This window comes from Canis lupus, chromosome 24 (assembly GCF_048164855.1).
Source record: "Canis lupus baileyi chromosome 24, mCanLup2.hap1, whole genome shotgun sequence".
NCBI classification, from domain to species: domain Eukaryota; kingdom Metazoa; phylum Chordata; class Mammalia; order Carnivora; family Canidae; genus Canis; species Canis lupus.
Window position 1 is genome coordinate 16,397,263 of NC_132861.1, and position 24,314 is coordinate 16,421,576.

At 47.1% G+C, this 24,314-nt stretch overlaps 2 protein-coding genes and 1 pseudogene across 4 annotated transcripts in view; 2 read left to right on the forward strand and 1 right to left on the reverse strand.

Annotated features, from left to right (window-relative positions):
- Nucleotides 1-2,339: 2,339 nt before the first annotated feature.
- On the forward strand, nt 2,340-15,046 carry C1QTNF9 (C1q and TNF related 9). The gene is made up of 4 exons (XM_072797124.1): nt 2,340-2,413; nt 7,659-7,845; nt 12,413-12,475; nt 13,830-15,046. The coding sequence occupies exons 2-4, from the start codon at nt 7,680-7,682 to the stop codon at nt 14,600-14,602; spliced, it is 1,002 nt and encodes a 333-aa protein (XP_072653225.1). The 5' UTR covers nt 2,340-2,413; nt 7,659-7,679; the 3' UTR covers nt 14,603-15,046.
- Nucleotides 8,365-9,484, reverse strand: LOC140616433 (alcohol dehydrogenase class-3 pseudogene; annotated as a pseudogene).
- Nucleotides 15,047-21,521: 6,475 nt separating the features above from the next.
- Nucleotides 21,522-24,314, forward strand: part of MIPEP (mitochondrial intermediate peptidase) — a 174,265-nt gene continuing 171,472 nt past the window's right edge. For all 3 annotated transcript variants that reach the window (XR_012016295.1, XM_072795768.1, XM_072795767.1), the window contains exon 1: nt 21,522-21,710. Coding sequence is in view for 2 of the 3 variants with exons in the window: in XM_072795768.1 (XP_072651869.1) it covers nt 21,522-21,710 (189 nt within the window). In the remaining variant the exon portion in view is untranslated. The remainder of the gene's footprint in view (nt 21,711-24,314) is intronic.

A 24,314-nucleotide genomic window follows, 5' to 3' on the forward strand; every position in this document is an offset into this window, starting at 1 on the left:
CTAATCGGAAAGTATTCCTACAAAGGTTGCCAAGCAGCTAGTCCCCAGTGTTTGTTTACTCCCAACATCCTTGGGCTGCACTAGAAGAGGGGGTTGGTTTAGGGGTGGAGAGGGGATTGGGAGCACTGGAAACCTGAAAGCCTGCCTCAACGGGGGCTTCCAGGGACCAAGGAGGTGCCACATGTAGGAAAGGGTGAAAAGAGAGCAGTGAAAACTTTATAGAAGTTTCTGAGGAAGGAGATGACCGAGCCGGACAGCCACCTGCCCTGTGGATTGGGGGAGCTCAAATCGGTAACGGTAACGCTCCAAAGGAGCATGTGGTCAGAGACAGGAGACAGGCACATAAAGGTGTCATTAAAATTCAGTGTGAATTATGCAGCAAGAGTGGTGCATTTAAGTTAAGGTCTTTAGGGAGCCAATTCCCTCATCTGGTGAGCATCAGGGCAGAAAGGTACCCCAGAAGATGAGGCCCAAGCAGCATCCTGGAAGGCTCACCCAGCGTGCCAGGGGTCCAGGGTGTGTTGCTTGAACTAACTTGCCAGGGGTTGTGTAAGAAGCCACTAGTGGTGGAAGCTGGATCCCAAAGGATCTGCCAACCAGGACAAGGTGCTGGGAATTCATTTTGAAGGCAAGGAAAGCCATGCCCAGATTTGCTCAGGAGCTCATGGCAGAGGAAAGGGTGTATTTAAAACCAGAGACAGGAGATGAATTTGGGAAATGGTGTCCAGCAAAGACATAGTGGGAGAGGAGGGGACGGTTGAGGTGAAGGGTGCTGAGCCACGGCCTTTCATGCACCCATTGGCAGGAGACATGGCTCCCTAGTTCTGGCCTGCGGTGCAGATGGCTGGGTGCTGGCACCACCAATGGATTCAGAAAAGAATTTTGGGTTGGCCAGAGCCCATGTGATGATACTCTGGTCCCATGTGTGGGTAGTGCAATCCTGCGTACAGCTCCAGAGAGAGGGGTGACAGTGGGACAGGCAGGTGGAGAGAATTGGGAATCCTGCTTTCCCTCTGTCTCATTTGAACCCCACGTTGTGTAATGTGGATGTCCCCCCCCCCCACACACACACACACTCACAAAGATAGCCCAATGCTTTAATAAATTTCACTTACACTTTTTTTTACAGAATTTGCCAACTCTGTCAGAAGACAGTTGAAGTGGCCTTGGGTCAAAAGCAACCTTCTCAATTTTCACCCTAACTAAAATGCACAACAACCTTGCAGTAAATAGTGAACAATCATAAAATAGGACATTTGTAAAATCTTAGAGTGCAGACAGCTGAAGGAGGGGGTCAGCCTGGAACACCCCCAGGGAGTGAGAAAGCAGAGCAAGAGAACAGGGAAGAAGCCTGGGATGGAGAAGGGGGAGGCCAGGATGACTTGGGGCCGGGAAGGCCAGCAAAAGCAGGAGGAATCCTCAGCAGGGAAAATGCTGCGGCGGCCCTGTCCCGCTAGGAATCAAGAGGTGAGGGCAGGCTGTGGGATGGAGGAAGACAGAGGGCTGATGTCACCCAGTTAAATCCTGCCACTCCCCTGTGATGTCAGGACGGCTTGGCCTGCGGTGCAGATGAGGATGTTGAGGCCTGGCGAGGAGAGAGCGTGTTGCCTCTGTTCCCTGGGACTCGCCCTCCGCCCGCCCACGTTCCCCATTCTCCGTGTGGCCTCTGCAGGCCACCTAGGTTCTCCGAGTCGGTTCTCAGCACCTCGGAAAACCAGCGTTGAGGAGTCTGTCCTCCTGATGCTATTTTCAAGTTAGAGACCCATGATTGGGAAAAATTAAAAATGAATGATTACATAGCATCGAAGAAATAGTCGCACCATGTTTCTCTCAGTGGCAGGTGGTGTGTGTGTGTGTGTGTGTGTATGTGTGTGTGTGAGTGTGAGTGTGATGAGAACAGCATGACATTCTAATGTACACAGTGTCTAAGATCAAAGGACCTACTCAGAAGCCTGAGACATCTAGTTAAACGATGCCGGTTCCAACGGTCTGGAATTCAAATAATCTGTTCGACTTCGGTTTAGTCCTGTTGGCCCATAATTCGCCCAAGGTCAGCAGGGAAGCTGCTCCAGCAAAGGCGTGAGCATCACTTTACGGAAAGACGCCGGCTGTGCGGATTCCTTGGAGAGTGTACCTGATTTCTGTCCCTTTAGTCACAAGGACAGGGAAGGGGGTAAGGAGCTAAGTTTTCTGCACTGGTCCTGGGAGAAGATGCTACCTGACTCCTGTGTGGCTGCAATTTTTGAAGCTCTTCCAAGACATCTTGTGCCTTACTCCGCTCCCTCCCCTTCCTGCTGTTTTGCAGACAGGCCCACTAGGGAATTGTACGGCAGGAAGGCGTGATTTTATTTAGTTAGCCCTTGATTCCTGGTGTGTGCAGCACCTGGGTGCAGCCTGCAGCCCTGGGGGTCAGGTAAGTGCATTAGGAAACTATTTCTTTACATTCAACCTAAGGCATCGGAGTCCTAAAACAGCTCGTATGTTCTTGGTGTGCGATGACCCTGCTTAATTATTTGCAAAATAGGCAGAGTCTACAGAGTTTGGGTGGGGAAAGGAACAAGCTGGTCTCACAATTCATTCTTGAGGAAGAGAGTGGACAGGAGAGAAGAGCAGATTTTGAAGTTCTTCTGCCAGAACATTGCAGTCTGGCTGGGAGGAGGGATGACGCTATAGAACAAATTGTAAGAAGAGCAGACTTTCCTAGAGAGCTTTCTAGAGAAGCCCGCCGATTATCTGGCACAAATTTCAGTGTGTACATTTTTATATTTATGGCTATACTGATTTACATGGTGTAGCTTAGAAACAAGCCCCTCCACATATGTTGAAGAAGAAATACGTGAAGTGTACAGTGTATGGGACATGTGGAAGAAAATGTATTTAATGAGGAAAAGTCTTGATTTTTATATTCTTAAACTGTTGAATCTGGGAGGGATGTTAAGGGTTTTTTCATCCTTTGAGTTTGATGCACTGAAGCAGAGGCTCAGAGGCTGGGAGATCCATCACAGATTGCTCAGCTGGCCTCTGGCAGGTCTTGTATTAAATTAGGTGACCTCAAGGGACGCCTGGGGGCTCAGCGGTCAAGCATCTGCCTTCGGCTCAGGTTGGGATCCTGAGGTCCTGGGATCGAGTCCCACATCGGGCTCCCTGCAGGGAGCCTGCTTCTCCCTCTGCCTGTATCTCTGCCTCTCTGTGTCTCTCATGAATAAATAAATAAAATCTTTAAAAACAATTAGGTAACCTTTTATCAAGAAATTTAGTGAAGGAGAAATACAGGTCAACATAGGAGAAACAACCCAGAAATCAGAAGTTAACTGAGTCAGGACCTATTGTGTGTGTCTGGGTGGGTGGGGGGTCCTATAAAACAGTAACTCCAAAGCCCCTTGCAGTCTTGTGCTTCTGCTCCTGATGTGCCAGTGTGTCTGGTTTATGAGATCACAGCAGAAGGCCAGGGTCCTTCACCTCGGGAACTTGACGTTTAGCAGAGGGATTGCATCTATTCTCTCTGATTCACAGGCTTAGATGGATCTGTCTGAGGCAGTGATATTTTCAGTTTTTTAATATCCAGGGAGGACTCGGCAACTCTGACAGTTGGGCTGACTATGTGTCACAAACCTCTCTCACTTTGGATGAGCGCTCACCCCTTTGACACAGAAGCCTTGTGTTAATCAAGACGTGGGCTTAGTAGTAGGGAAAAGAGACCCCAAATAAACACGTTTGTAGCAGACTTCCCTCTCTCTCTCTTTTTTATGACTTTATTTATTTACTTGAGAGAGAGAGAGAGAGAGAGAGAATGCACAAGCAGAGGGAATGGCAGAGGGACAGGAGAAGCAGGCTCCCCCAGGTGAGCAGGAAGCTGGACTTGGGGCTCGATCCCAGGACCCTGGGATCGCGACCTGAGCTGAAGGCAGACACTTAACCGACTGAGCTACCGAGGTGCCCCTATACTTCTCTCTCATGTCAGGGATGGGCTGATGGGCAGGTCTAATCTGTGCTGGCATCAGAGACCAGAATTTTTCTATCCCCAAAGTGTTGCTCACCTTCAAAGAGTCCTAGATGTCTCAGCCATGCTCACTCCAGCCACAGGAAGGGAAGGTGCCCAGGGAGAGTACAGCCCTTCCCTTCGAGGCTGTGGTCCTTGCACAGATCCCTCTTGTTCACTTCCCACTGGCCAGAATCTAGTTTCATTGTATTATATGGGCTGCTGCAAGGGAGACTGGGAAGTGTCCACTGCGGGCAGCCACCTGCCACCTAAAATTTCTAATCCTGGGAGCAAAGAGAGGAGGTGATAAAGAAACTAGTAATCCCCACCAAAAACATTGACATGGATTAAAATTAATACCCAGTCACATCCCCAACGTGATGCTTTGCACACTTTTGGAAATATCCTGGAGCCAGGATATTTCTATCAAAAGTTCTTTTTCTCTTTTTAAATCATTCAACAAATATTTGCCTGTGACGCACTGAAAATAAGTGAGTGAAAAGATGCAGCTGCTATCCTCAAAATGCTTTAAGTCTAGGGTGGCACCTCATAAGTGACCCCCAGCCTAGGTGCAGTGTGGACGACAGATCGGGGGGTGGCGGTGATCCAGTGAAGAGAGGAGGGAGGAGGGAAGGATGGGAGATGGGAGTTCCTAGCTCCTGTGCATTCTGGAGAAACACCAGACATAGGAACGAAGAGTTGAGTGTATCAACTAATGAGCCATGAAACTAGTGAACTGAGGAACCAGTCCATGGCTTTGTGAGACCACAAATGTAACTTTTAATTTTTATAAATAACATATTCATATGTTTACTATATGCATTCCCTGTGCAAACCCTCATGTTCCTCTTCTTAATTTTCTTATTCGAGACAGTGCCACAACTTATTTCACTACTTATTTGGGAGCAAAGCATATTCGGTGATTCAAAATCATTTGTTAAAGGTTGTCTATGTGCTAGGCATGAAGGATATGCAAGGACACTAAACTAGAGAAAGAAATTATGGAAGGACACATGCTTGCTTCGATCTTAGTTCTTATCTAGCTGGAGGGCAGAAGGGAGTTCATCCTAATTTGACACCTTTATGATCCTGTGATCTTTGTGTTATTGGATAAATTGTAATACACATTAAAAAAATTAAAACGGAAAGATCTAAACCTCTCAGAGGTTGGTCTATGCCATTTAGATTTGACTACTACTAGTCACTTCTGAGTTAAACAAAAGAGGATGATGTAGATTATTTATGGAATTTGGCTCTAAGAAAACAACTCAATTTCCTGAAATGGTGTAAGTCTGTGACTTCAAAGGGAAACATCTGTATTTCCTTTTCCAAAAATATTTTATTTGCATCCGACTGGACCATGTGATATTTAGAAGCTTCCATAAGATGGCGATCTAATCCTTTGGGTGACAAGTCGGCCAGGTTTAAAAAATACATACCTTAAAAAAAAATACATATCTACAAATACTGTAATAGAAACTGTAAAGAAAAGCATTTTTTTTATGACTGATTTTTTTTTAATTTATTTATGATAGTCACAGAGAGAGAGAGGCAGAGACATAGGCAGAGGGAGAAGCAGGCTCCATGCACCGGGAGCCTGATGTGGGATTCAATCCCGGGTCTCCAGGATCGCGCCCTGGGCCAAAGGCAGGCGCCAAACCGCTGCACCACCCAGGGATCCCAAGAAAAGCATTTTTTAAAAAGGAAAAACTCCCATCATTCCATCATTCTAAAGCAACCAAGTCACTTGGATATACTTGCTTCTAGCTTTTGGCACTATGCATCCATAATGACAGGCACATTCAAGATGTGCACATTTTAGTCTACTTTTTACAGATTCAACACAACATATACCTTTTACATATTTCTATGTGACCTACATAATTATTTAAGTGGTTACATAATCTACTTTTGAACCGCTTATTGTTGTACATTATGTAATACGCACTTTTTCACTATTATGATAATGCTGTGGTTAATACCTTTGGCACACAAATTTGGGATTATTAAGAAGAATTTTCGGGATGAGATCACTGGGTTTAAGATGCCTTTTCTCTTTAACTTTCCAAAGGGCTGTGCAGATGTCTGTTGTCCTCAGCATTGTATGAGACGCTGGGTTCTGACATGTTTCACTAGCCTCATGTTATTTTTTTTAACATTCTAAGATACCTGCCACCACACATTCATCTCATTTAACACATATTTATTCAACACTCTGTTCCAGGCTTAATACTGAGTACTAAGAATACAATAAGGAGGAAAATACAGTCAGATGAAGAGTCAGACTTTTAGCCATCCAGGGACATAAACACATGTAACCCCCAATTACGGCGCCACAAGAGAGAGGGACGCGGTGGCCCTTCCTGGGGTGACTCAATGTAGTCAAGAAAGTCCCATGAGTCTTGGGTGCACACTGCCCTAGGGTCTTACCCGTGTGTTCTCTTTGTCTAGAGCACTTGACCTAATTAGCTGCTCTGCTCCTTCAGATCTGATTGCAAACCTCATCATCCAGCATTGCCTTCACTCCTCATGGGGCTGGAAAGCAGACCAAGAACTTGAGAGGGGACTTGAAAGTCTACTTTACAAACTGTGTGCCCCATGTGTGTGTTTGTGTGTGCGTGTGCCCTTCGCAGTGCTCTCCTGTAGAAACAAAACCTTAAGGAATATACATGTGATCATACCAGGACTGCTTGGAACCCTTCACTATTTTTCATTCCATTTTATTCTTTTTATTGTGGTAAAATATACATTACATACAATTTACCATTTTGGCCACTTTTAAGTATCCAATTCAAGGGCATTACGTACATTCACATTGTTCAGTGTCCCCACCATCTACTTCCGGGAATTTTTCATCTTCCCAAACTGTCTCCATTGACCACTAGCTCCCACTCCCACTGTCCCAGCCACTGGCCACCCCCATTCTACAGAAACCCTGTAAGGTGACGACTCTGGGGACCTCATGCGAGTGGAATTGTACAATAGTGGTCCTTTTGTGTCTGGCTCATTTCACTTAGCATGAAGTCTTTAAGGTTCATCCATGTTGTGGTAAGTTTCAGGATTTCCTCCCTTTTTAAAGGCTGAGTCATATTCCATTGTATGTACGTGCCACGTTTTGTTCAACCATCCATGCGTCAGTGGACATGTGGGTCATTTCCATCTTCAGGCTGCTGTGACTAAGGCTGCCATAAACATAGGTGTACCAGTATCTGCTGGAGTCTCCACTTGAGATTCTTGCATCTATATCCAGAAATGGGATCACTGGATCAAATGTGAATTGTTTGCTTTTCTACTGAAAATGTGCTTTCAGGCACACTGACCAAATGTGGTTTTTACAGCAGCCCTGGGAGATAAGTATTAATCTCTTCTTTGTCTCTGAAAAGCGGTTTACCCAAAGTAGAGTGATAAATGGAAGTTTCTGACTTGGGACTTAGCTTCCTTCTTGATCACTCACCATCAAGAGTGGACCCAGTCACATGTTTCCTTCCAAGAGCAATGGCCTTCTGACTGTAAGCAGCTCTGTTGGCTACCCGCTTCGCCCCCACCCCCCATCTGTCCTGACTGTTCTGTCCAAGGCTGAGCAGGGGTGGGTGTGGGTCCCATGACAAGGAATGGAGGCTATGTCTTGTGACCCCAGAAACAAAGTCTTCCCCTTCTGGTCTGTGTTTCCCTCTTGCAGTTCAGCTGCGCCGTCTGAACCATGAGGATCTGGTTGCTCCTACTTGCCGCTGGAATCTGCATGGGAAACGTGAAGTCCCAGGACACGTGCAGGCAAGGGCACCCTGGCATCCCTGGGAATCCTGGTCACAATGGTTTGCCCGGGAGAGATGGACGAGATGGAGCAAAGGGTGACAAGGGAGAGGCAGGTACTTGCCAGCTAGTGGCCTTCCGGTGCCCTTCCATTTACACCTCCATTCCTCTTAGATCATTCATTCATTCATCATCACCAGTGTAGTCATTGTCTGCCTGCTTCCCCCCTTCATTTGTGCATCCATTGCCCAGAAAGCAGTGGTGGAGAGCCTGCTCCAGGTCAGATTCTGGGGTACGTGGTGCAGGCCAAGACCAACAGGGCCCCCCTTCATGGATGTTCTTTTTTTAATGCAGAAATTACTTTTATTATGTTAGAATATTCCTGAATGGGTTGGCAATTATTCATGTGAAGGAGAGTTCAGAAAACAGATTTATGACTGTATTAGCCTTGTCCTTGGTTAGAGATTTATGAATTATACAAAAAATATTATTCCCTAGAGAAGATTACTCTAGAAGTAGTAGTAGAGAAGGTCTAAGAGGCTGTGAACTTGGAAGAGCATCTCCCTGCTTGTCTGGCTGTTCCAGTTGGACCACAAGACTTCGGTACAGGGATGGACATGTTTTCTCTGTTGAATTTAAAGCTTTACAACAGTTCAAATGCTCTTTCCTGCATGCAACAGGTCAAAGGCTTCGTTAATTTGGTCAAAAGACAGACAGTGAGTCACAAATTCATCAACTTCTTTCTTTTTGGACATATATTCAGACACGAACTTTGGGACACTTTCCACACTCTTCCATCCTTCAAAGGCGGTGCCTTTCCATACACGCCCTGTTACCAGCTGAAATGGATGAGTGGCGATTTCTTCACCTGAAGCACCTACTCCAACTATGACGCTGACACCCCAGCCTTTGTGTCAGGCCTCTAGTGCTGCTCTCATGACTTTCACGTTACCAACAGTCAAAGGAATAGTCCACTCCCCCGTCAGTCATTTCAATGAGCACTTCCTGGTTGGGTTAACTGAAGTCCTGGGGGTTGATACATTCAGAGGCTCCAAACTTTGGCCCTTGAGAATTTATCTTTATTGATGTCCACACCAATGATCCGGGATGGACCAGCCACCTTACAGCCCATGATAGTCGCTAATCCAACTCCTCCTAGGCCAGAGACGGCACAAGTAGAGCCAGGCTCCACCTTGGCAGTGTTCAGAGCAACACCATAACCAGTTGAAATGCCACAACTGAGAAGGCAGACTTTATCCAAAGGTGCTAAAGGATTAATTTTAGCAACAGAGATATCGGCCACAACTGTATATTCAGAAAATGAGCTGGTTCCCATATAATGTAAAATTGTCTTTCCTTTGCAAGTAAATCTGCTAGTACCATCTGGCATTAATCCTTTCCCCTGTGTAACTCTTATCTTCTGGCAAAAGTTTGTTTTAGGATTTAGACAAAATTTGTATTCTCCACACTGTGGGATGTAAAGTGGGATGACAGTGTCACCTGCCTTCAGCTGAGTAATCCCTTCACCAACACTTTCCACAATTCCAGCCCCTTCATGTCCCAGGATCACTGGAAAACTCCCTTCAGGATCAGTCCCACTCAGGGTGTAGGCATCGGTGTGGCAAACTGCAGTGGCAATAATCTTAATTTGAACTTCATGAGCCTTTGGGGGTGCCACCTCTACCTCTTCTTAGAGAGAGGCTTTCCTGCCTCCCAGGCAACTGCAGCCTTGCACTTGATAACCTGGTTCGCCATGTCCTCTCTGCTCCGGGTCAATGAGGGGGGACATCCGGGGTGGGTCTTTCCTGGATGTTCTTATCTAGACGGGACAACTGTTAGCCATCACCTCTGTTACTAAAGGCCATCTTCAGAAGTATATGATGTTGTAGATCCTTCTGCCTCAGATGGCAGATACTATGGGTCTTTGGAACATGGGGCCTATAGAGAAATCTGGTTGCTAAATATTTAGCTGAGAGCACCCAGCTACAGTGCAGGGAAGAGTTAATGCCTTGCCACACAGTGAGGCAGGCGATGCAGAATTACAGAGTATACAAAAGTAGATGATAGTACAGCCACAAGCTGTACTTGGGTGTGTGTGTCCTGTGCTGGAATCTGCCTTGGGGCTTGAAGATTTGGGGACAGGATCTAGTCTCTGGGAAAGAGATTTGCAAAAGTCAGAATATGTGAGTGGTTTCCATAACACCTACTGATGGGTCTGGTTCTTGAACAGGGTTCTTGAGCCTGGCTCTGACCATAGGGTCTTATACCTGAGACATAAGCAGACTGATCTACATGGTGCAGGGAGAAAAAAAATCAAAACTACTATTGACATTTTATTTCTTTTTAAAAAAGATTTATTTGAGAGAGAGAGCAAGTGAGCATGAGTCAGGGTAGGGAGGGAAGTGGGAGAGAGAGAGAGAATCTCAAGCCGACTCCGGCTGAGCTGAGCACAGAGCCCAACATGGGGCTTGATCCCAGGACCCTGAGATCACAACTTGTGCTGAAATCAAGAGTCAAACACTTACTGGACTGAGCCATCCAGGCGCCCCTACTATTGACATTTTAAAAAATAATTTAGATGAAGAAAAAAATTGAGCTTTAAAAATATTTAATATATGACTTGGCTTGGATAGCCTTGTTTGGTCTCTTTGCAGATGGACATGTGCCATTTGAGGCCTGAAGTGGGTCCTGTGGGAGGAGTGTGAGCTCTCACAGGCTCACTGTCCATCACTGTGCTGTGGCGTACTGTGATTACATGTGCCCAGCCAAGGGATTTTCAAATTGTCCTATCAAACCATCACAAACAGACGGGTGTCTGAAACCCTTCTGCAGAGGAATTGAAGACTGAAGGTCGACTTGACAATGCAAACTTTAAAGAACCAACAAAAATAGCAGAGCTGTCATCTATCCCTCAGTGTGAATTCTTCTACCGTATGTGAATGGGATATAACGATGATGAACTAGTTAGCTCTGACAGGAAGCCTGACAGAAACCTGGAGACTTTTAAGACTTTGGCCCTATGAATTTACATTTACACTCATTAAAATGAACCTCATCCTATGTGTAAACTATGCCATGAGGTATCAGTTATTAATAGAAACGCTCCCATTAATGAGACGTTCCAGGACTCTGTGTGGAACATGAACACAAACCAGTTACTTTTCCTAAACAACACATTATAGTATGAAAACCTCACTAAGCTTAATGATGAACATTTAGAAGCCTTTTTGATATTTCATAATTATATCATAGGATTAGACATTCCTCTGGCTGGACTAAAAATGGTTGAAATAGGGGTGCCTGGGTGGCTCAGTCGGTTAAGCATCTGCCTTCATGAAGCTCAGGTCATGATCCCAGGGTCCTGAGATCGAGTCCTGCATTGGGTTCCCCGCTCAGCAGGGAGTCTGCTTCACCCTCTCTGTCTGCCACTCCCCCCACTGCTCGTGCTGTCTTGCTTTCTCTCTCTCTCTCAAAAAAAATCTTTTAAAAATTATTGAGATAATACACAGGAAGCAACATCAGGATGGACTAAAATTAAGGCTTTGCCAGCAAATGCTGTTGGCATATGGATTTTTAAAAAGTCTTTGCTAAGATCTGGAGAAACAAGTAGACTTAGGGGAAGTCTACACTACAGATGAATGAAAGTCCAGGTGTTTCCCTGCTTGTGGCATTTGGTGTCCCAAGGGGGTTGTGGGGTGGGCTGGATGCAGCAGATGGTCACCAACCATCTCTCCAACCACTACCCTGCAAATCTGCTCTGTGGAGTCTCCAATGCGTAACATCTCCAGTGAATCTGTGTCACTTTTTGGTGTTAGGCCGATCTCATTTCTGGGTAGTAAGAAGCCCAGTCCCAGTGAAAGACAGAGCCTCACTCTTAATGAAATCCATTCCCCTACTCTCCCACTGGGACCACAGTGCATGTGCATGTGTGTGCGTGTGCACCTGTGTGTGCATATGTGTGCATACATGCACAGGATACACTTGTGTCTTCATGATGCCCTCATCTTTTGCTTCTATTCTTCTTCCTTACAGCAAGGACTACCTTTGACTGTAGATGTGCTGACTTAGGACATGGAAGCTGGAGCCCAGGGTAGTAGCCTGTTCTGAGCTCCAAACTCGTGTGGTAGGCAAAACCTCACTCATCCAATGTTCCCAATGGGGTCTGTCATGCCAGCTTGATCAGCAACACTTACCACCGCTTTAAGGTGCTGGAGATCCTTCCAGAATCCTCCCTTCCATCTCAAGTAGTGCCCGGTAACCCCAGTCATCTTTGTTTTCATAGGAGGTTAGTGAACTCTATGCAAGAGTGATAGAAAAGGAGAATCGAGAAAGCCACTCCATGCCTCCAACAATCTGTCACTACACAAGTTCCCCTCACAAGAGAAGGGTGTAATTGTGACCATCTGTGCACATACTCCCTCCCTCCAGTCCTGCCTTCCCAGAACTGGGTGCTTAGGAAGTCTACCCAACTCATTTCAAAATTTGCTTCTTTTACACCACTCAGCACCCCTGCTGCTCGCTCACATCTGCCTCTCTCTATCTGCACTTCTGTGAGGGGCATGTGTGTGTCAGAGCCAAGCACACTCCCAGGACTCTCCAATCTACACCCCTGACTGAGACCAATGTCTAGGAAATTCAGAATTGGGATTTTAACTCTTGTCTGTTTTCTTCTCTACTATCTAGGAGAACCAGGACATCCTGGTGGCCCAGGGAAGGATGGAATGAATGGAGAGAAAGGAGAGCGAGGTTAGAAACTGTGCTCCATTTTACCATGCTCTAATTCTGAGTCATTGGTGACTTAATATCCAAGGACTAGTCCTTTGCTAGGCTCTGAGAACAATCCAGCAATAAGGGCAACACGGCTCTTGTTCTCTAAGAAGCTCAAGATTCTTTTTCTGTAAAGGGCCAGATCACAAGTAATTTCAGCTTCACATGCTCTACGGTCTCTGTCACAACTGTAGAGGAAACCAGCCACAGATGCTACCTAAGTGGGGCTGTGTTCCAGTGAAACTATGAAAACTAAAATCTGAATTTTGTGTAGTTTTCACATATTGCCGAATATTATTTGTGACATTTAAAAATGCAAACCATTTTTAGTTTGTGGGCCATAAATATGCATGGGAGGCTGGATTTGGCTCACGGGCCATAGTCTGCTGAGCCTGGTTTAGTGGATGAACATTGAGGAGTACCATTAAATTTTGACTCAGTGCTTCTGGCAACACTGCATAGAGGAGGTGGTGATAGAATTGGGTCCTGAAGGTAAGGTCATTGTGACTGAGGGGGAGACAAAATGGTCACAATAGCAAACACAAAAAATGTTCATTTTGTGCTAGATTGTTCTAAGTGCTTTTCACGCATTGACTCAATACGACAGCCTAGAAACGAGGTAGTAATTATTATCCCAATTTTACAGACGAGGAAAGAGAGGTGTAGGTAGCTAATCAGCTTGCCTAATGTCCCATTGTGCTTATGTGGAGGAGACAGGCTTGAACCCTGGCTTTTAACCCCAGACTTCGTGCTCATAACCACTGGAAAGCATGGAGAATGTACGCACAGTGACCATCAGCGTGATCTAGTTGGTACAACGGACAGCCTCAAGCGGACAGCAGAGAGCAATGACTGCCACACTATATGAAGACTATACTCTGTGTTCACTCCCATGAGGAGTTTTTTAGGGGATGTCACAGACCGAGGGCTGAGAGTCAGCTAACTAAAAGCAGCCTGAGCTCATCTGCCTTTGATTGTTCTTCCCTATTCCAAAGACATGTTCTCAAGGATCAGCATTGTTTAGTGGTCAGAGAGTAGACTGTGATGGCAAAGAGCTATAATTTCTAATGTGAACCCCAACACTAGCACAGTAGGGTCAGAAGGTGTTTCTTAGGCACACACGTGTGTGGGCATGTGTGCGTGTGCTCATGTGTACACTGTGCACTCAATTTAGGAGTAAATTAATGTTCAATGTTCAGACTCTGAGCATCTCCTGAACCTGGGCATTGCTTTATTCCATCCATATGCTCAATAATGCAAAAGTCAAACTTGGTTTTACAAGGTGCTGTTTCACAAATTATCTTATTCATTTATTCTTTCATTTTCCATGCAGGAGCAGATGGAAAAGTTGAAGCCAAAGGCATCAAAGGCGATCAAGGCTCACGAGGACCCCCAGGGAAACATGGGCCAAAGGGACTTGTTGGTCCCATGGGAGAGAAAGGCCTCAGGGGAGAGACTGGCCCCCAAGGGCAAAAGGGGGATAAAGGTGGTGTGGGCCCCAGTGGTCCAGAAGGGCTAAAGGGCAGCACTGGGCCTTCAGGCCCAATGGGTCTACCTGGTCCCATGGGCCCCATTGGAAAGCCTGGCCCCAAGGGAGATGCTGGGCCCTTGGGGCCCCAGGGAGAGCCAGGAGTCCGGGGAATGAGAGGCTGGAAAGGTGACCGGGGCGAGAAAGGGAAAATTGGTGAGACTCCAGTCTTGCCCAAGAGTGCTTTCACCGTGGGGCTCACGGTCCTGAGCAAGTTTCCTACTTCAGATGTTCCTATTAAATTTGATAAGATCCTGTACAATGAGTTTAATCATTATGATGTAGCCACAGGGAAGTTCACTTGCCACGTTGCTGGGGTCTATTACTTCACCTACCACATCACTGTTTTCTCCAGGAATGTTCAGGTATCTTTGGTCAAGAATGGGGTGAAAATACTGCACACCAAAGACAGTTACATGAGCTCTGAGGACCAGGCCTCGGGTGGCATCGTGCTACCACTGAAGCTGGGAGACGAGGTGTGGATGCAGGTGACAGGAGGGGAGAGGTTTAATGGCTTATTTGCAGATGAGGATGATGACACAACTTTCACAGGCTTTCTTCTGTTCAGCAGCCAGTGACAGGGAGGCCTGTTGGGGTCTGCCTCCCTGGCCACTCCGAGCTGGCTTGGTGAACGTGTTCTCAGATGATTCCACTCTATGAATTGTTCTCATTACTGTAATAATTGTAGAGAGGCAACAATAGGAAAGTTATTCCTAAAGCTGATTTTTTTGTGACTTACATTGTTGTTTCCAAGAGTAGGTTTAAAAATGCTTGCAGTGGGGTGGTTGGCTGGCTCAGTCGGTAAAGCACGTGGCTCTGGATCTCAGGGTTGGGAGTTTGAGCCCCATGTTGGGTGTAGAGATTACTTAAAAATAAAATCTGGGGGTGCCTGGCTGGCTCAGTTGGTAGAGCACGCAACTCTTGACTGGGGGGTCCTGAGTCCGAGCCCCACATTGGGTGCAGAGATTTCTTTTAAAAAATGCAATAAAATCATAAAAAATTAATAAAATCTTTAAAAAACATTTGCATTATTTATTATAATTTGTGATTTTTTTCTCATTTCCCTTATCTGAAGAAATCTTTGCATGTATGTTCCTTGTGGGACTAGTGTTCTGATGGCATTCTAGCGCTTGAAGGAGCCGTATCAGGACTTGGCCCTCACCTGAATTTCTGACGACTCTGGGACACAGAAAGGGGAAATGTTCAAATGTTCATTCCATTTAGTGGGTAATAAAAGTTGCAAGCAGGTGACAACGAGATGTCCTAGAAAGCTGCAGGGTACTTTGCTCATCATGCTACTTAGGTTTTAATCACCATTCAGTCTGACAAGTAGTTGTTTCTGAGACCATTTGCCAGACTTGATCTGTGCTAGTTTCCTGGGACAAAGTATACACACTGGGGACTTTAAGACAACACAAAGTGTTGTCTGCCGGTGCTGGAGGCTAGAAGTCTAAAATCAAGGTGTCAGCAGCACCAGCCTCCCTCTGAAGTCTCTGAGGACAGTTCTACCTTGCTGCTTCCAGCTCCGGTGGACCCAGGCATCCCTGGCTTGTGGAAGCATCCAGGCCGTACCGCCATCCTCACATGGCCGTCTTCCCTCTGTGTCTGCCTGTGTGCAAACATCTGTCTTCTGATAAGGACACCAGTCATTTGGAATAGGGGCCACCCTAATCCAATATGATCTCATCTTAACCTGATGACATCTGGAAAGACCCTGTGTCCAAATAAAGTCACATTCATAGAAACCCAGGGTTAGGACTTTGACAAATCTGTTTGGGAGACAGTTCATCCTATAACAGACTGCTCTGGTCCTCCAAAATTCGTGATCCTCCCCAGTGCCAAATCCCACATCCCCCAAAGTCTTAACAATGTCAGCATCAATGCTAACTCTAAGAATCTCACGTAAAATCTCTCCAGCTCAAAGTCCCCAATCTCGTCATCTAAATCCTTTATGTCAGCTACAGGTAAGATCTATTATGTGACACATCCTGGGGCAGAATCTCCCTCTGTGAACCTGTGAAACCAGACACATTCTCTGCTTCCAAAATACAATGGTGGGGAAGGCACAGGATAGGCAATCCCATTCCAAAAAGGAGAAAAAGGAAGGAAAAAAAGGGATCACAGGTCCCAAACGAGTCCAAAACCCATCAGGGAGAATTCCATTAGATTTTTTTTCACTATTTATCTTACAAAAAATTTTTTTAAAGATTTTATTTATTTATTCATGAGAGAGAGAGAGAGAGAGAGGCAGAGACATAGGCAGAGGGAGAAGCAGACTCCTTGCAGGGAGGCCTGACTGGGACTAGATCCCGGGACTCCAGGATCACACCTCCGGCCAAAGGCAGGCACGGAACCACTGAGCCACCCAGGGATCCCCTATCTTACAAAATTTTTAAATGAGTTACACAGAAGGAAGAGGTACCTGGACAGAGACATCAAACAGAGTTACGGTGGAAACCAGAGGATGCAGATGAATATACCAAGAAATCTGGGAGGTGAAAAGAAACTTGCCTTTTGGGCCACAGAGGATATTTCTTGTTCAGAAATACCTCTCATCTGGTAAAAAGCATCCTGGTGTGCACTCTCAGACAAGTCTTTCAAGTGGTGTAGACACTGGAGATTCAGGCCTGGCTAATAATAAGAATAGTACCTTCTTCTGGCCACAGTGACTATTTCCAAAATGGTGATGGATCCAATCAGAGCCAATGAGATGCAAACTGCAACTTTGGAAGGCCTGTGGGGGTGGGGGTGGGGGTGGGGAAAGAAGGCAAGATCTTCAGGTGAAGCTAGAACTTCAGCTGGCAGCCATTTAGCTAATCTGGAGAGCCCCAAAACAAAATCAAACAAGGCTGGAGAAGACCCAGTTCCCATGACATTGTTTAGAGCCCTAAATCCAGCTGTTCCTGAAGACAGAGATACTAGAGATATCCCTGAACTATGGTGTCACTTGAGCCAGAATGATGCAGGGTTTTTGTTGTTATTGTCATTGTTACTACTGCTCTTGTCTAAAAGAATATTAAGTAGTCTAAGGCCCAAGGAGAGGGAAAGCACGATTGTACTGGAAAATGCCCAAGACTAAGAGTAGAGACGTATGGGTTGTGGTTCCAGCCATGACAAAAGAATTTGAAGTGGATACGTTATTTAGCTTTTCTGTGCTCTAGTCTATCATACAGTAGTGCTGGAATGTAATAACTTCATATGGTCCCACACCTCTAAAATTCTGGAAGTATCACATATGCCTAAGTTAACTCAATATGCTTTTCTAGGAGTTAAAAGCAACTAGTAAAGAAGCAGAAGGATGCAAGCTCAATGCATATTCAAGCTATGCTATTTTCCAAATCACAGTCTGGGGCCAGTTTGCCTGACAGGGGCGCCTCTAGAAATTGGGACTTAGAGCCATTCCTTCCGTACTCCAACAGAGTCAACACTGACGTGATGATATCTTTGTTCCCTGGGAAACATGGGATTTTTCTGAATTATCATTATAAGCAGCACTGCTGTAAATGAAATATTGAAAAATTACTCGATGGTTATGGAAAATTCTGGAAATGTACAGAAATACTTTGCTTGCAGGCATTTTAATGGCCTTCCTTAGTTTGTTTCTTCTAGAACAGAGCCAGGACTGGGGTGAAGCAAGTGAGGCCCCCAGGGTGCAGCAGAGAAGGAGAGGCTCCCTTCCAGGTGCTGACATTGCAGGCACATGACCCCAACACTGAGGGTCTTCTTCAATTTTACATCCCAACCCTTATGTCTCCCTTGCTGCCCTACTTCCGCTCAGCTGTAGTGTGACTGATCACTCTATTTCTTGAGCCACAGTGGCCTCATTTTTTGGCTTCTGTGGCTTTCTCAAATTGTAATAATCTAAGCTATTTCTCCCCAGTGTAAAGCCTAGTTTTGTTATGGACTGAACAGTACAAACTCCTTTCTACTTAGGAACACAACTTTATAGGTTGAGATAAAGAAAAAACACATTTATGACCCTACATAGGATAGAAGCTTTTATGAAATTATTTTTTTAGGTCAAATACAGAAGATGAGATATTAAACATATCTTAAAGGATTTCAAGAAGATGAAGTTGACTGGCAGGGGTGGAGCGTGTCTAATCTGCCATTTGAGGGTATTGTTCATTGCTTGTCTACGAACCTGGACTGCAGTTTTTATTTTTATTTATTTTTAATATATTTCATTTACATTCAATTTGCCAACATATAGTATAACACCCAATGCTCATCTCCTTAGTGCCCAACACCCAGTTACCCCATTCCCCCTTCTGCAACCCTTTGTGGACTACAGTTTTTAAAAGTCTATGCCAAGTCTCTCTGAAACCAGAAACCTTGTTAATTTAGGATAAGTCATCAACCCCTGAGGACACTTTTAGGCTTAAATGTTGCATTACAATGGTTAAGTATCCTTGTATGGCAACCATTCTGGGCTAAAGGAAGGCTCTCAGATTTGAAACACCTTTTAAGAAAATATGACAAAGTAAGCATTTTTGTCAAATATTTTGATGAATTTTCTTTTTTACATGTCACATCTGACATCTTTGTAAGGGCCTGCTATACAGGCATTAGGTCTATCATATGGGACAGCTGCCCTAAGACCCAGCCAGTGACCAAGAATATGATATTACCATGGAGGTGGGGATTTGGGGATTTTAAATCATTTTAAATCTTTGATTAAAGAATCAGTAGAGGGGCATCTGGGTGGCACAGTCAGTTAAGCATCTACTTTCAACTCAGGTCATGATCCCAGGGTCCTGGGATGGAGCCCCGTACCCAGACATTGGGTTCTCTGCTCAGTGGGGAGCCTGCTTCTTCCTCTCCCTGTGCCATTTGCCTTTCTTGTGCTCCCTGGCTCTGTCTCTCTGGCAAATAAATAAAATCTTTAAAAACAAACAAAAATTAGTAGACATAGGAAACAAACTGAAGGTTGCTGAAGGGGAGGAGGATGAAGGGATGGGGTAACTAGGTGATGGGCATTAAGGAGGGCATTTGATGATGTAACGAGCACTGGGTGTTATGTGCAACTGATGAATCACTAAATTCAGTATAAAATGAAATCACAACTTATCAATCAATTAGGTTTTTTCTCCCTTCCAGGCTATATTGAAAACAAACTTTTTTGCTGTGTGTGTGGAGGGTGGAATGGAAGGAGGGAGGCGGGATTAGAAGCTATCTATAGAAAGCATGTACCACTCCTGGCTTTAACTTCTGACTCTCTGGAACTTTCCAGAAGGTTCTTTGGACTCCTCAAACCCAACAGGCAATGTTAAAATGAACATAGATTTACTCTAAGCCCAAATACTCTGGTGAGATAAAGCTCTGGAATGACTTAAAAAAGGAATTTAAGAAAACGTGACTATGCATTGCCTGGGAACAAACATGTTCACTTGGGTTATTGGCTCCTCTGCACAAGTCACACTTCTGGCACCCAAGGCAAAGGAATCAACCTTCTGTGGTCACAGAAGACCACAGCCATCAACACCCTCTGCACTCATACTGATTTAACAGAATCACTTGGTCTCTAGTTCCTGCATAAAACCGAGGTGGAGAAGGGCAGCTGGGTGGCTCAGCAGGTTAAGCATGGGACTCTTGATCTCAGCTCAGGTCTTGATCTCAGGGTTGTGAGTTGGGACCTGCACTGGGCTCCACTGTGGATGTGGAACCTGCTTTATAAGAACAAAACAAGGGATCCCTGGGTGGCGCAGCGGTTTGGCGCCTGCCTTTGGCCCAGGGGCGATCCTGGAGACCCGGGATCGAATCCCACGTCAGGCTCCCGGTGCATGGAGCCTGCTTCTCCCTCTGCCTGTGTCTCTGCCTCTCTCTCTCTCCCTCTGTGACTGTCATAAAAAAAATATATATATATATATATATATATATATATATATATATATGAACAAAACAAAAACTGAGGTGGAGGACAGTAGCTGGAGGACAGTAGCCAGCCCTCCCTCTTGCTTACTTCCGTAGTGTATGTGTGTTATGTGTGTGGGGGGTGGTCTTCTCAGAACCCACACACCTGGCTTCTCTTCTGCAGAAGGGTCAATTCTCAAGGGGCCCATCCCATATGGGTTTGCCATTCAGCAGCACCCCGTTCACCCTGAAAGTGAGAGACCAAGAAGCCGCAGGTGCGTGGAATGAGAGCGCCAGGCAAAATGTGAGGGTCACTGTGGCAGCCTCATGTCCCCTCTGTCCCTTCTCCAACTATTGATTTTCTTCCCTCTCCACCTACAGAACCTCTCAAAAGAAACACCTTACTGTGACCAAACCCTTTCACTTAACCCGCATGCACTTCAGGGAGATAAAGGAGCAGGCGCCTTGCAAGATTCCTTCTCTGCACAGGAGGAGGCTGAAGCGGAGCAAGGCTGAGCCTCCCTCCCCGAGGAGAACCCCACCCCCCACCCCACTCCAGCTGTGGCTGCTTCCCGTTCATCTGGGGGAGCCCTGGCTGGTTAGAGGCCCCACCCTTTTCCACACTCGCCATCTGAAGCCCCAAATCATAATTTCCTCTTCGCCTCCTGACCCTCAATGTGTGTTTTTTTTAAAGATTCTATTTATTTATTCATGAGAGGCAGAGAGAGAGAGAGAGAGAGAGAGAGAGAGAGAGACATAGGCAGAGGGAGGGGAGGACTCCCTGCGAGAGGCTGATGTGGGACTCGATCCCGGGACTCTGGGGTCACGACCTGAGCTGAAGACAGACGCTCAAGCACTGAGCCACCCAGGCACCCCCTGCCCCCAAACCCTCTCACTCCCTCGTGGTTGAGTGAAGTTTGGTGCAATCCTCCCTCTGCAAATGTATATTGTCGATTATCATCACAAATTGTACAAGGCAGGGATCCCTGGGTGGCGCAGCGGTTTGGCGCCTGCCTTCAGCCAAGGGTGTGACCCTGGAGACCCCGGATCGAGTCCCGCGTCGGGCTCCCTGCATGGAGCCTGCTCCTCCCTCTTCCTGTGTCTCTGCCTCTCTCTCTCTCTCTCTAAATAAAAACAAATACATCTTTAAAACAAAAAGAAAAACATGCACAAGGCGGAGCCGATGAAGGCTCACTGGCAGGTAAGTCAGCGGGCGCCGCACAACCGCACAGCGCAGGGCCCCTGCAGAGGAGGAGCGTCGCAGGCGCTCGGGTAGTTGACGGAGCCGCGGGGGCGCCCCGAGGAGCTCCCCTGCAGCCAGACGGCCCGCCCGCTCCGGTCACGTGGGGAGCAGGGCCCCCCCCCCTCCCCGGCCGTTCCTCACTCCGGGCACGCGGGGGCGCAAGACCGCGGCGCTCGCCGTCCGGGCGGCGGGGCCACGCTCTTGCCCGCTGGACGCCGACGTGCTCACGCCCCGAGGGACCGCGAGCCCCGACCGGAAGCGCCGGCGTCCGCTGGCGCCGCGTGGGCCGCTGCCTTGGAAACGCGGCGCGCGCGCTCGCGGCGGGCGCTGAGGCTCAGGGGCGGGGCCCGCGGCCGGGAGGGGGCGGCGGCGGCGGCGGCGGCGGGGGCAGCGGGGTCGGGATGCTGTGCGCGCGGAGGCTGCGAGGGCTCGGGCCCCCGGCGGCGGCTGTGTGGCGGGGGCGAGCGGGCCCGGGCGGCCTGGGGGCTGGGCGCCGGGCCCGGGAGGTCAGCACCAGCTGGTCCCCGGTGGGCGCCGCCTTCAACGTCAAGCCCCAGGGCCGCCGCCTGGACCTGTTCGGCGAGCGCCGGGTGAGCGGTGCGGGAGGGGCGCCCCGCGTGGCCGGCGGGGTCGGGCGGGTGGTTTGGTGCGGGAGGGCCCGGGCGCGCTCTCGGCGACCCTGCGGGTCAGCTGCTCCTGCGGGCCTGGGCGGCGGCGGGCGGCGGGCGGCCTTCGGCCTTCGGGGTGCGGCCCGCGCTGCGCCCGGGACCCGTCCCCTCGGCGCCGCGGCTGCGCTCCCCGCGTGCGTTCCTCCTGTTGGAGGCGGCGCGTCCGGCCGGGAGGGGAGGGAAGGGGAGGGGAGGGGAGGGGAGGGGAGGCTCCCGCCCCGCCCCGCCCCCGCCCCCGCCCCGAGCGGTCCCCGCCGCCGCGCACCTGTGCCCTGGGGAGGGGGGGGGCTCGCCCTGCACCTCGCGGTGGCGTCCGGGAGGCCTGTGATACTCGGTTCTTTGATTCCCGAAATAGGGTCCTTAATGTTTTGCCAAGCTTTGGGCTCTTGTTATACAACACAGAACTGGTTTTTTTTGTTTGCTTGTTTTGTTTTTTTTGTTTTTTAAGATTGTATTCCTGAGAGACAGGCAGAGACACAGGCAGAGGGAGAAGTAGGCTCCCTGCGGGGGACCTGATGCGGGGCCGATAACAGGACCCGCGACGGCGACCTGAGCCACCCGGGCACGCAGGCGCAGAAGTGCTGAGAACAGTGATTTCCTGCCCTGCAGAGGCGTCCACGGCGTTGACCACCTTGATTGCCCCCCCGCCCCGCCCCCCCCGGGGAGTCACTGGCCGAATTCTTCATTCTGTCCGCACACACCCAGCGTGCTGTCTGGCATCCCCTAGGCGCTCGGTGTGGACTGAGTGGCTGGAGTAAAGGTGGCAGGAAGGCAGGCTTCAAAGGGACTTGCCTGGTGCCTGTTCTCCTTTGCATTTGTGGATTTTACCCACTTGAGGTTATTACTTTTATTTTTTGCCTTTTTAATTTCTCGCTTATTTCTAACACTGCCCCTCTTAATTGTTTTTTTTTTTTTTAATTTTTATTTATTTATGATAGTCACACAGAGAGAGAGAGAGGCAGAGACACAGGCAGAGGGAGAAGCAGGCTCCATGCACCGGGAGCCTGACGTGGGATTCGATCCCGGGTCTCCAGGATCGCGCCCTGGGCCAAAGGCAGGCGCCAAACCGCTGCGCCACCCAGGGATCCCCACTGCCCCTCTTATAAAGAGTCTTGGACATGGTCACACCATTAGAGCCTAATGATGTGTTTTCTTATTTGAGCTCTGTCATTAGCTTTGTTTTAAAAAATACTTTCGTACGGAATCGGCTCCACCAACTCCCATACGGTTAAATAACATAGTACGGTTTTGACCTAATTGCTGTGAGGAGGAGAACAACTATCTATAGGTACTGAGTAGAAGGATGAAAAGAGTAAGCTTCGTTATGGACGGATGAAATATAGCTAATTTTAGCTTTATTTTTTTCTTTTGTTTATCATGATTTTAGACACTGGTATCAGATATGTGAATTGTTTTTGATTAAACAAGAACAACAAACACCCCCCAAAGGTTTATGTAATTTTTTTGTCATTACCGTCACTAGTAGTCTGAGGTGTAGAATTCCCAAGAGCAGTATAGATAGGCATGTGTGCTGGGAAATGAAAAACAGCCTGTACTTGAATCAAATTAAATCAGTGGAAAGAATCTAATTTATTTTTGGTCCCGATTCTGCTCTGCCTGCAGTGTCTTTATTTTCTTCAACTTCTTAATCATTTTGGCAAGAGTTTAATTTCAGGCATCCCTTCTTGCAGAAACGGTGGGCCTTCTGAGTCCTGAAAATTGTACCTCTTGCTAATTTAGAAAATCAACATGTTAGTCATCTCCAAAGTTAATCTATGGGATTAAGCACTGGACCCTTTAATTTGTTTCATTCATGAGTTTCTCCATGTGGTAGGCACTATGCTGGGCAGCTAGTTTAAATGATGAACAGGATTCCTACCTCTAGGATCTTGCCTTCTCAGGAGAGAAGACTTTCAAACAGATAAATTGCAATACAGAAGTATGGAGAAAGTGTGGGATTTAGAGATGTGTGAAGCAAGCTCAAGTTCTTTCTTTCCCACTATTAATGACCTCAAATATGTTTTTGTTTTTTTAACTGTTTCCTCATCCGTAAAAGGAGGATGGTGTTTCCTGCACTAGGGTTATGTGATTTAAATGAGAGGACCTATATAAAGCACATAGTTCATTTCTTGCATGCAGTAAATGCATAGTAAATGCTTTGTGTTTTTTACCTGCCTTCCTGAGGGTTAGTGATTTTTGTGTTTATCAATATATTAAAATATTTTTGGAAACATATAAAGTTTGCTGCTTTCCACCTAAGAGTTGGTTTTAACATGTTTATGAAATCTTTCGGAAATATCTGTGTGCTCAACAATCAGCTCATCCTCCCTATCTTAAGTTGTGGAATACTTGGTACTGTGAACTGGACCTGGCTGGACGGCCAGCAGTATCCCTAAAAGACATTACATATACTTTCTAACCTGGTACCTGTATCCATGCTGTGAGATATGTATTGTCATCTTCATTGTGCCTGATGGGAAAATTAAGCCCAGGAGGAGAGAGAACTTGGCCAACCAAGATCACACA

What these genes read in the sequence shown, in the direction of transcription:
- C1QTNF9 (XM_072797124.1), top strand. Translation starts at nt 7,680, where the DNA reads ATGAGGATCTGGTTGCTCCTACTTGCCGCTGGAATCTGCATGGGAAAC. An exon ending in GGGTGACAAGGGAGAGGCAG is followed by an intron (nt 7,846 to 12,412) that starts GTACTTGCCAGC and finishes TCTACTATCTAG; the next exon opens with GAGAACCAGGACATCCTGGT. An exon ending in TGGAGAGAAAGGAGAGCGAG is followed by an intron (nt 12,476 to 13,829) that starts GTTAGAAACTGT and finishes TTTTCCATGCAG; the next exon opens with GAGCAGATGGAAAAGTTGAA.